The 12807-nt window shown below is 39.0% G+C and overlaps 1 protein-coding gene across 1 annotated transcript in view; it reads right to left on the reverse strand.

Moving 5' to 3' along the window:
- Positions 1-549: 549 nt before the first annotated feature.
- The window catches only part of SAMSN1 (SAM domain, SH3 domain and nuclear localization signals 1), a 34416-nt gene continuing 22158 nt past the window's right edge, over positions 550-12807 (reverse strand). Inside the window, exons 5-8 of the mRNA XM_068425565.1 lie at positions 12602-12753; positions 10064-10270; positions 8883-9033; positions 550-1041 (exon numbers count right to left, since the gene is read on the reverse strand). Of these exons, the coding sequence (XP_068281666.1) occupies positions 836-1041; positions 8883-9033; positions 10064-10270; positions 12602-12753 (716 nt within the window). The 3' untranslated portion in view covers positions 550-835. The remainder of the gene's footprint in view (positions 1042-8882; positions 9034-10063; positions 10271-12601; positions 12754-12807) is intronic.

Genomic DNA, 12807 nt, shown 5'->3' on the forward strand with positions numbered 1-12807 from the left:
TAAGAAACTTCACACCACACACAAAAGGCAAGAGCTTCACAAAAAATGATCATAAAAGAACAGCATTGATACTGACTTTTTTTTGCTCCAAGCTTGCATTCTTTGTATAATGCTTGGGAAGAATGAGAACAGGTGTGAAAATAACAATAAAGAAATTGCCAGTGCATAAGCCATTCAGATGGCTATGTTCTGTAAAAGATAATGAACACAGAGAGCTTGATTCAGATTCACACTACAGTTCTTTCATACCTCCAGGATAAAGTGTAGGAGATGACAGTCTACTTTAGAGCCCATTTTGGAGAAGAATGATATGAAATAGCTTTAATACTAATGAGAATTAGCTTGGTACTTTTCAAAGTAGGGTGTGAATGTATCCACCTTTTTATTATGATGATATATCAATGCAAATACATTCTGTACAAATAGCAAAACACATCTGAAAATAGAGACAGTGTGATTAATCCATATCTTTTTGAAATAAATATGTACAATATTTACATTTTGGACAGTTCCAGAAATGAACATGTCCAGATTATGTACCACCTAAAATTATTATTATTATAGAAAATGCATTTGCTGTACAAATATTTATAAATACATATGTATAAACTTCTTCAGTGAAATGTCTGTGGATTCATTGAGAAGAAAAGCACAAGATATTCTTATCATTAGCTACCAAGTGTCCACATATTAAACGGTCGTCTAGAGCATCATATATCAGACAGAAGTAGATTTTCACTGTTGAGAATATTTTGTGTTCTGCTTCTGTGCCATCCTACCGGCAAATCTGATGATTGTCTTTTCTGAAAATCTGCAGAAAGGCAGCAGGACTGAATCAGTTTGACTCGGTGATTGTTATTGACTGCACCATGTCAGATAGGGTTTCTGGGTCTACTTCTTCTTTACCATTATCCGAATTTTCTGATGAGATGTAACAGCCAGAATCTCTTGGGCAGTCATTTGACTGTGATTTGTCAAAGCCATGGTGAGGACTTAAGCTCTGCATCTCCTGACCACCCTCACTTTTCTGCTGTTGTTCAACTAGAAAGAACAGAAAAAGAAAGAAAAATATTGTCAAAGCAAGTATCCTGGGGAAGAGTTTGAGATAGAAACATGACTGATCTTGAAGAACTGTAGAAGCAGAGCTGGTAATATACACATGACTAGAGCAATATCTTTTGTCTGTCAGAAACAGAAACCTCAGCATCAAAGAACTAAAAATATGATTACATGAGTATAACAACATCTAAGTTGATGTTGAGTTTGGCTTTGATCCTGCAGTGTGTCGCTCAGAGATGAATACCGGAGACTTTGGCCTCATCCATCAGAGTGAGGTCCTTTAGGCTGTCCACAGGTGCAACAGTCACCATGCATGGTCACCATGCTCACAGTAGAGATGGCAGCTTTTCCCTTCCCACATTCATGTGATCCAGAGCCTGCTCAGGCAATTAATCGTGTAGCCTACTGCGCCTTGTTTGTAACACATTGCATTATAGATGTTGTGTCTTTTGCATGTAACCCCCACCGTTTTACCTAGTCTGTGCACTGTGTAGTGAGATATAACGCACTGGTCTTCAGAAGCACTCAGCATAAAGATGTGGCAATCAGGTTTTCTAAAGCCCTGGACTTTTCAGTGGGAGTGGGTGGCTGAAACTCCCTAAGCTTAGCTTGATATCCAGAACGTTATTTTCCAGAACACAAAGGCCTCAGAGAAAGCTAAGATGCCTGTATGCTGTATGCTGCTGCTGTATGGTTTTTGAACACTGTTCCAAAGCTAAGTAGAAGCAAATTTCTTGCTAATAATTTGTCCTTGTTTAGCTGCTATATGACTAATCTGTTCAAGCTCAAACATCTGCAACTCAGCAAGAATATCATCAGACCTCTCAAAAAAAGCTCAACAAGCTGGTGCCTTGCAGACAGGATATACCTGTCTATCATGAATCTAATATATATTGTGGTTAAAGTTTGTGCTCATATTTTCTGTCTGTGAAATACATGATGTTTACTCACAGTAAATTCCTTGAGAAAACAAGCTATAAAATATAAAATTTTTCCCTTTCTTACATTTTTTTTTGTTATCATCCTCCTGTAACTGTATTTTTACTTCAAACCATGGCTTGCTTTCCGAACAAAGTATAAGGAACAAATCTCACAGGAAACAGATGCTTTTACCCCAGATTTTAGCCCTTCAGAAAAATGGTTTCAATGGTACAAGGAGTAGAAGTCCCACCTTGTTCCTAAATAAATTAATGGTTAATTGCACTTGCATGAAAGAGTACACCTTTCAGCAGATTTAATTGATATCTGTAACTGTTTGATCTCCTTCTCACTTTACAGAACACAGTTTGTCATGTCAAACGTTATCTCTCTTTGCAGGGAAAATATTTGATCACGTAGGGTCCAATTGATTTCTGATTTAAGTCAGGAAGGAATTACAAAAGGCATTACACCAGTGAAGGTATTACTGCTGCTATTAGTAGCAACAGAAGTAGTTTAGCACAAATAACAGCAGATGCCCCAGTAAAGCCTTGTCTAAACTGTGTCATTAACTCCTCGCACCCATCCCACTGGTGCCAAGACGACCCATGTCTTGGTCGCTGTGGGCTGACAGAGGTCAGCTGGTGGCTGGGTGAAGTCCTCCTGCATGGCTGCGGGCAAGGCTCCCCTGCCCTCCCCTGTAATCCCCTCATCAGCCTAATGCTGCTTGCTGGTACTTGTTATCAGCTTCTCTAGCATCATCTGCCCTGGCAAGCAGTGACCTAAAAAGTGTTAATCCTGTTTACATTTTCAAGGTCAAAGAGGAACCTCCATTCACTTTGTTTGTTTTACAATGGAAAAAAGACGAAGTAACTAACTAGTGGATTAAAAAGAAAATGCAGTTTCAGTCAGTGTATTAGTGCCCTGTAACTAGTTGTGATAATCTGAGTAGTTCCCATGTGAAAAACATCCTAAATTCTTTTGTAGCAATGTCTTTCCCCTGTGTGTTTCAGGGAAAAAGACACAGACAAGCCTGGAACTGAGATTCTTTTAAAATCTGTATTTAGGTCAGTTAGGAGAATAAGAAATTTCTGTTTAGAAAACATACAGAAATGTAAAACTTCTGTTTCTTCACAAAACAGTAGGATAATTTTTTACATGAAAAACTGAAAAACAAAAATGTCCAAGTGTTTGAGATAGTAAAAATATTATATTTTCTATTTTTCATTCTGATCAGAAAAAGTTGAAGAACACCCCCTCCATATTTAAGAAGGAAAGACTGAAAGCAAACTTTGGTGCTTTTCTTTTTCTTTCTGAAGCAGCCTTAAATATTATGCAGTAACTACTAAACCACTTGAACAGGATACTGAGTATTATAAATATATGCAGCATACAACTTTAGATGTTGCCTCACGAGAAAAGAAACTATGCTCTTCTTTTTCTTTTTAGCTTTTGGCTCTTAGTTTCAGTTCCCCTTAATTCCTTCCTCTGTCACGTATGTGTTCAAATTCCACATTAATAAAGGTAAGTTTGCTGTCTTAATCTTTTGGACATCAGAAGAAAGATACAATGCACAGGAAACAGGAACTGATAAAATTAAACTGCTGTTAGATGTTGCAGAATCATCAGAAATAACTATCTTACCAACAAATGGAAGTCCTATCATTTTTCTACAGTAAAGCATTTTTATATAAGATAAATAGATTTCAGTCACTGTTATCTATGATATGGCTAGAAGAGTCCAAGATATGCCTCATTTTGACACCTATATTCTAATACTACTTTAGACGGTAGGATTATATTCAGACTTCTGAAAACAATGTGTGGCCTTTAGCCCTGGTAATAGATGTGTGATGCACACTTATCTTCCTCGCTATTTAGATCTTTGAAATGAATGTTATTCAATGACATAGATGTGTGTGACACATACAGGGATAGGTCTCTTTTTTTCCTTCACCTGCTTTTTTCTCTTTTTTGGTGAGTTTAAAGTCCTGATTAGGAAAGCACTTTAAGCTTAGGTTTAAGGCAATTCAGCTCCAGAATGTACAGAGGTCACACCGACTCCTGTGTGGTTATGTCAGTTTAAACCAGATGAGTGGCAGAAGGCTTGGATTTTGTCTTGGAAAATAAGAAGGTCAGCCAGCAGCAGGCCATACTTCATGCGTGTGCCCTCTGAGAGTTTGCCTTCATGAGTTTTGCCCAGAGGAGAACTTGGCTAGGAGCACGATGCTTTAGGCTGGGTCACTTGTGTGCCCTCCTGGAAGGGGCAGCAGTGACGTACTGAGCAGCACCACACAATAACTAAATAGAAAAAAGTGTGTCTTCGAGGCTGATGTTAGACCTCTTAGGGATGTATGAAAGCCATGTATCAACCTGTAGTGCCTGTACCAGTTAGACCACCTAAGTGTTAAAATGAAATGAAAACCCATAAAGCATCAAACTCAGAAAGGATCATTTTGAAGTAGTAAATGGCGATACTTCTTGAAAAAGAAGCAGAGAAACCTGAAGTTGTTCTGTACACACATGCAATACTTTGGGGACTCAAAGGAGTAAACCTTTTGTGGATATTTACAGACATGCAACTTAAAAAATTGCACTCGCTGAAGTCAGTGGCATAGTTGTTCTGAGAGGGATACTGAACTGATGTGAGAGGAGAGTCTATGGTGAAAACAGAAATGAGAAGCTTCTTTTTTCTCTAAAGTCTGGAAGCAAACAGATGTGCCTGAAAAAAGGTGAAAAATACTAATACATATCCAATGAAATCTAATTCTTCTTTAACTCCGAATAGCTTCAGACTAATGTAACCCACTGGACTTCAGGAATGAACCTGTTGACTTACATCATCTGAGACGAGAATCAAGGCTATTTTGCACACACAAAAATGTGTGTCCTAGGAAGTGATCAAGAAAAAAGTTCCAAACTTCTTTTATTACTTTATTCATTAACCATCCAGCAACTGCTTCACTTTAAAAATAGCATCCTACAAAAGCACAGACATCCATCTCCTGTCTAGAAGCCATCTGGGAGAAGAATGGAAAGCTATTAAGAAATACTTCATGAAAAAGAGCTTTTTTTTCTCCCCAGCCATGAATTCACGGAAACCAATCATTTTATCCCAAATATATAGGTCTGATCAACTTACAGAAAATCTAAAAAGAGATCTGGGAAGAGGGGGAAGGTCATGAGGAGCTTACAAGACCTTGCAGTTCTAGGATAGCCTTGCTATGCGAAGTACTTGAAGATGGTGAATTTGAGCCTGGACTCCCAGAAAAGGTAGAAAGAAGATAGTGCAGTACCAGGAAGCAAAATATGCTTAAAAACCACTATGTGGTAGCATTTGCTAAATAAAACTTACTTTTTAATTCCTGATATAAGGTGGGTAAAGTTTTTCCTTTCAAATTCATTCAGGTCTAAATCAAATGTAAGAGGAAAAAATTCTCCCTGCCAGAAATCCTACATTTTGGACGGCTTTAAGAAGCGTGTAATGTGGAAGCTATTGCTGCAGGTCTTTTGGTTAGAAAACTCAATAACTGTTTATTCTGCAACATGAATTACCTAGTCACAAGTATGTGAAGAAATCACTTAGTATAACATACAATACATGTCAAGAAAAAGCCAAGGAGAGAAAAAGAAATTAAAAGCCCTGTAAAAACATCTGGACATTTCACAATATCAGATAACACGTTAAAGAAATATTAAATCTTATTTTACTACATTTATAGTAGAATCTAGTAAAATGAGGCTATGATCCAGCATGGTTGGCTGTTCTGAATAATAGCAGTCTCAAAAACTCAGAAACCCTTGCGTTTCAACTCTGGACCGTGCCTGAGACTCTATCCATTAATCAAACACATGCTTCATGGAGGCACGAATGTAATGCAAAGTGTTCCAAGCTCTGTGAGAAAGATGGGCTTAGAACAGTAAATATGGTCTATGGCCTCAGTATATTTTTTGACAAAGCTTATAAAAAGAGTGAACTTTTACCTGGAAAAGTGCTGAATTTATATCTAGAAAACTCTCAGTCAGTAAACAGATTACCTTGTAGCTGGGGGTAATTATGCTGCTCACTTCTAAGCAATGCAGAAAATCAATTTTAATTAAAGTCATTTATACTGGACTGAGTCATGCCCATTTAGGAAAAAAAAAAACTATTGACCTAGGAAAGTTCAGTTCAGATGCAGAATTCACTTTCACAGTAGCACCCAGCTCTTTCAACCCGATTTTCCAATCGGATTGACAGAAGAACAAAGAGGTCAAATGATTCAGATGAAGTCAGGCTCATGCTGAGTTTATCCCCAAGATCATCTTGACTCCCCGTCTTTTGTTATCATGACTTAACAGATGATAGCTTCTATCCATTTTGGTCTTTAGTATCTTCCTTTTTAGCGCGGGTTGTTAATTTCCGTTCTGTCCCTACCAGTCACATGACAAATGCTATGGACCTTTGGCAACCAGACAAGGCAAGGATTTCACTCAGTCCTGATTCAAGACAGTATCCCAAACCAGGAAAGTATTTATGTGTAGCTTACCTTAAAATATACATGAGTCTCATGAAACTGAACCAGACTTAAATGAATGCTGTTAGCTGGCATGGTATATAAAGATGTCTTGGTTCTGGTCCCTGTGAGTATTCATGAATTCTGGGAATATTATTTTAATGAATTGGAATACTAGAAAGATTGGCTATACCTGTCTGAAGTGGATGTGAAGCAAATATTCATTTCGTCTCTTGATCTAAGACTACAGCGTCATCACTGATTTTGAAGCATGGGCCCCTTTGTAAGATTTATTGTTATTATTTCCAGAACCATTACAAGAATTTAAACTATTAGACTACTACACAGATAACAGCAGGGACACTGTTTTGCCTGGAGGAGTGACTTAATGCCATGCTCCCAATTAGGAAGAATCCCTATTTGGATAATTAAGGTAAATTTATTAATTTTCAGTGTGTGGGACATGTAAGGATCTTGTTAGGTTTGGTCCCTGCACAGATGTATGTAGAATATTAAGTTAAGACACCTTCAGAAAAAGAAAAACTTGATGTCATCTTCTAAAAAGATTAGTGTCTAAGGCTGCTTGCTATGCTTTTTGTTACACAAGAAATATAAATAGTAAACCATATCCTCATTACTCCAGAATAGTTTGACACTCGTGTGGTCTGTTAAAAACAATTATGTTTTGGTTTTGTTTTTAACACTGATGCAAAACTGCAAAATTACAATCTAGCTTTTTTTGTTAATTTTTTTGTGTTAAATATTGATATAGAAAAACATATACAATTAAAGGTGCAGAAAGTGCAGCAACACTAGTTATCAAGAATTGTACACAAATATACGTATACTCAAGGGCAAACTAGGGAAATGCATGTATTTTCAGATGATTTCCAGATAGATGCCTGTAATGCAATTCTTGGAAAATGTAACCTTTTTTTTCCTGGATTGACTCTTTCAATCACTACTTCTACCTAGGCAGCCCTTCAAGAGTCCTTTTCTAACCTGGCATCTCATGAAACTATAGACCAGAAAGAACTACTGAACCTGGTGGGCAAAGAAAACCCTTTTAATGCCTCTCCAGCGAGTTTGCAAGAGCCTTGCCTTTCCCTGGAAGTTGACTAAGAACAGGAAAGACTGCACGTACGAATGGGGTCCCGAAAAAGCTCAAACATACTGTAAAAAACAAGGTCAGCAAAGACACAAAGAGGGAAATTAGAGAACATCTGCAGGGAAAGCTGAATGGATGACGACATGCTTAGAAACCCAGAGAGATTTGTGTACTGAAGCACATAGGGTATGTATGTGCGTGCAGCTACGTGCATACATATGTACATGTGCTGGAGCCAGAATTGGAAAGCTACCTACCTACTGAGGACATAAAAAGTGGGCACCTGACAAGAATCGATCTTAAAATATCCCAGGAAGGCATTGCTTTTCCAGGTCTCCTTTTCTTTCTTTCAGATGCTTCTCAAGTGCAAGTGCACATTTGACGAAGTGACTGCTCAGCGTAGGGGTGTGTATGCACGAATATTAATGAAGAGGAAAACATCTCCTGTTTTGGCTGAGTGTCTAATTAAGTAGATGCTTAGCTGTAGTTTCTAGGAATTTGACATAAATTATTTAAAATTAGAAGTCAGGCTGGAAATGTCATTAAAATATCATGAGAACAGTATTTTCTGTTCTGTATCCTAGCTTTTCCACTCCCAGTGAAAGGAACAAGTGAAGAAAACATAATGGTGATCAATACTTATACATATACGCACACCATATGATCAGCTTTCGGAAGCTCACTGAAAACTTTAGTCAGATTCATTTTCAGAAAAGAATGCAAACTAGCTATTAGTATATATATATAGGTTTTTTTTTTTTTTGCAAAACCTTCCTACAAAAGAAACTGATTTGGATAAGGATTTAATTGTGGGATGGAGTGAGGGAAGGAAAAACTGTATTATTCTGCAGAATGTTGTTTAAAAAAACTTAAAATTCTTTACTGTTGCTATTTGAAATAATCTCTGTTTTGGTTAAAATGCTAGCACAGAGTTTGGGAGGTTTTATTTTCAGCTCTTGCACAGACCTTGTGACTTTTGGGAAGTCACTTAACCCATCTGGGGGTTGGGTCCCCAACTGTAAATAGGGTTGTTCTTAAGCAATAGTTGCTACCAATCTCTAGTGTAGGACCTATAAATAAGAAAATTTAAATCATGCATGTGTTACTAGTATAGTAAACATATACATATCTAGAAGAGATGTACAGTTTGCTATCTGAACAAATAGGAAAACCATCTGACTCCATGTTTCATATTTAAAAGAAAAATGATGTAACAGCTCAGTGTGAGAATCACTATTTCTTTAAATGTGTTTCTTCAGTTAAAACTTGCACATGACTCTTAACAACACTTAAACACTTACTGTCATAGTCCTGTAGATTTTCAATTGCTGATAACAATCTTGCCCTGTCTTCTGGGTTTGAAATATTTAATTCAATCAGGTGGCTCTCCTGTAGATCCTTTAAGTCCTCTAGAGTTTCATAGCCATTTAGCAAGAGGGTTGAGGCATATTCCTGCAAAAAGAAACAAGAAATTCCTTTCATGTAAACAAGCACTATGTTTAGTAGAGGAATAGGCACAATTTCTCTTTTACTTTTTTGTCAGGTTGAAATGGGCTCCATTCTCCAGTCTGATTGACCCGCCTTTGGCATAAAACCAGAGCTGGAGAGCAGGAGAGGACAGAGGCGGAGGTGCCTGGGCGTTCTCCTGACCATGCCAGCATCTGTGCCTGAGTTGTCTAACAGTCCTGCAGCAAATTGGACCAGGACAGAGTTCTGCCAGAAATTATTTAATCTGTTGTGTGTCTGGACTTTTGTGGGTCACCCCATGAGTGCCTCCCATGCTAGGTCCAGGAGGGCCTCTGAGGTAGGGTGTGCTCAGCCTTTTCACAAAAGGACCCTTTGATGTAAGTGAGGATGAGAAGCTGAGGGAGCCCTCAGCTGTGCTGTGTCACGCATGGTCCCCCTTGAGCTGTGTGTTGATGCAGTGCGAAACTCTACTCATACTCCAGGGAAAGGAGTGTTTGCATCAGCACCAAAGCAACAATTGTTATTGAAAATGTTACCTGTAAATCATGACCTAATTACGCTTTGACACTCAGTCGAGAACTAGGGTTGCAGAGAGGGAGAGAGGTGCAACATGAGCATAGTGCAAAAAGACTATTGCTCCCTAAAGATCATGAGAAATTAGAAACCCAAATTCTAGTTGGCACTGGAGTCAGACTGCAGTCTTGTCCCTGAGGTGTCCACAGTCACACACCTCCTATGCTTAGGCACACAACTGCAGTCAGGTTACGGTGACTTGACAAGTCACCACCGTGCCTCTGTGTGTGGAGTCTCTTAGCCTAATGAAATGATGTGGTAAAATGCAGTTCTATAAGCCACTCACATCAGGTAAAAGACAGGCACAAAGCTGCTTTGCTTTGCTTTGCTGACATCAAAACTGCTGAAACCTGCCTTCCTACTTCTGCCTGTAAGTGACATCCAAACCTGAGCATACAGAAATGAAACGTTTCAGATACAGCTGGGAAACACGTTGGCTGACCTGCAGGTGGACACAATCCAGGAGCTCTTGCAATGTTTTAGGCTTGGTCCTTTTGCTTCCTCTGTGCGGCTTTATCTTTCTGGGTGCAGCTTCCTCTTCCAAGATAATATCCACATAAATGAACTTGAAGTTTCCTACTTTGTTGTTCAGCATGCCTGTCCATATGCCCATGGGGGTTTTACAGATGATATCTATAATGTCTCCTTTCTAGAACAATAAAAAAAGCACACCACTGCTTACACATCTGGTTTGTTATATGTAGCTTTTCCTCTGTAGATCAAAAACAGCACAGATAGCACAGAATCATAACTAGTCAGGGTGAAGTAACTTTTTAAAATTACCTAGATTTAGCTCCTTTGCTTTTATAAGATCCCAGCAAAATAATTACAGAAAATGGAGTTAGTCCTTATCTCCAAACTTTTACAAAGGAGAGGTGAGCATAAGCTGCCCCTCTCACCATTTTTGTGCTCCACTTGGTCCCTGAAAAGGGATAGGGTTGCATCAGCAATCAACTTTTGCCATGGATAGTGGGCATAGCTTTGGCAAAAAGCAAGGAAACACTGTGAGGTTATTTTCCAAATATGTGCCAAACCATTTACACAATAATCTTATTATCCAGCATCTCAAGGGCCTTCAAAAACTGATAGCTGAGCTATGTGAAAGGTGTACTCATACCCATTCCACAGTAAAAAACACTGGCTAAATTTCTCAAAGGCAATAAAGAACATTTACCTCCCTTAATATCTTCCTGTCTGTCCTTCCCAAAGGAGTGACAAATTTTCCAATTGTTATTAACACAATTGACTGAGAAAATAGCGGAAGGCGCCTTAGCAGACAGATACAAAGGCTTCAGCTCTCCACACTTGTGCATTCACTCACAAATGTGAGTGCCAAAAAGAGTGACAACACAGCAACTTCAAGAGGGCTTTTTGGTAAAGGTGTTCACAGCCACGCTGTGGGAACCAAGGTCTCAGCCCAGCAAAACAGTCACTCTCAGTAATTCTCATAGTAAAAATGCTCCCTTGTAAGTCATACCCCCTACACAACTTGCTCCCGTGACCTTAAAATTGAGTCCTTTCTTCTGGGCAGGTACCACAAAACTTACAAAAATGTTGAAAGTCTTTAAAGACTTATCCAGCAAATCTCCACGCACACACTTGGTTAGGCATTCTGTTACAAAGTTAAAAATCAAACTCAGTCTGTTAAAGTATCTGTTAACAACTCCAAGACCTTCAAATCTTTTCTAGTCTGGTCAAGAAACTGCAACTAAAGCAGTCACCCTAGTTTTGATACAGACCCAAGTATGAAATTGACTGTCTTCCAGTGATGTGGTTTTATTAGAATACGGAGCTCAGAGCTATGAATACTTTTGAAATGGAAACTAAACAAACATTTGTTTAAAGCTCTATAAGCACACATATTATTCTACACACTCATGGAGGCTCAGGAACTTCAGACATGGATACAGATCAGGATTAGGCAGTGGCTCTAAGCCAAGCTGCAGACGCACTTTGAATTCATATTCAGGGTACTGAAATTTTGTGAGATAAATTTAGGGGTTTTCAACCCTAAGTATTACTTTATAATTCTAAAATACACTACCCTAGTGACTAAAAAAGGAACCTGTGTGAGCCAGCAGACATTTGCTATATCATGACCAGTTAAACCGTTTTGAAAGAAATGCCCTAGGTGTGGGTGGAAGTGGAGGGCAAGTGGCGAAGACTGCAAGTACTGGTAGAGCAATGGCTGTAATGCAGGCTGGAGAGGAGGAGAGGCAGACTGCAGTGAGATACAGATGAGGATTTTGACAAAGAAGAGGCTGTGAAAGAGAAGAAAAGATGCTGAAGTGTGAATATAATCTGGATATGAAGGTGTTTACAAAGAGGGAAAAGAAAAGTCCAGATTACAGACATGACTAGTCTGAAGGATGATGGTATTGAATGTATCTGTGCATGGAAGGAGAAGAAAAGGCCTGGGCTTTTTTAGTAATGTTCAATTGGGCACAAGTCTGGAGCTCCTTTTTCTCACTCAAACAGCCTGCACACCCCTGCCGTGTTGTCAGGGCCAGAGAAAATTCATAGTTCAAAGGTATGGTTAAAGAAAAGCTTAACAGAAAGGCGAACTCTAGTCATTAAAGACAATGGGTGCCACTGAGCTTTTGGTATATCCCAGTTGTGACTGAAAAAGCTGCGGAGGCAACTTCACATCCCATGAGACTCAAGTTTTTCTTACTCCAGACCTAGTATGTGGGAAGCAACACGTATTTTACTCTGAGGAAAGCTGTGGTATCCAGGTAGATCCCACGATGAGGTGCATACCTGGAGTCTACTCCTTAAAAAGCCTTTAGCAGCAGTTGGCTTTGCAGCATTGTCTGAACTAAGTCCTTGTAGAAGCATTGCAAAACCAGATTGGTCTTGCTTTTAGAGAGTTACACGTGCTTAACAGTCAAAAATGCATTAGTAAACATATTCTTCACATGTAAGAAATGGCCTCCCGGCATTCTTACTGGAAAAGAAAAAATCTTGATGGTTGTCTTACCTTGATTTTCAGAGAGTCGGTGTCATAAGGACTTGGTGTGAAGTCGGTGTGAACTTTGGCTCGACCGCAGAAGGGCCCAGTGTAAGGGACTTCGTCATCAAACCGGAGGCTGTCCCTGTTGCTTGTTCCATCTGAGCAGCTGGTCACCCCACCTTAAAGAGAGTCAAGTTGAGAGATCTCCTGCACCAAATGCCCAGACATGCAAT

The sequence above is a fragment of the Nyctibius grandis genome, chromosome 2, assembly GCF_013368605.1.
Source record: "Nyctibius grandis isolate bNycGra1 chromosome 2, bNycGra1.pri, whole genome shotgun sequence".
NCBI lineage: Eukaryota > Metazoa > Chordata > Aves > Nyctibiiformes > Nyctibiidae > Nyctibius > Nyctibius grandis.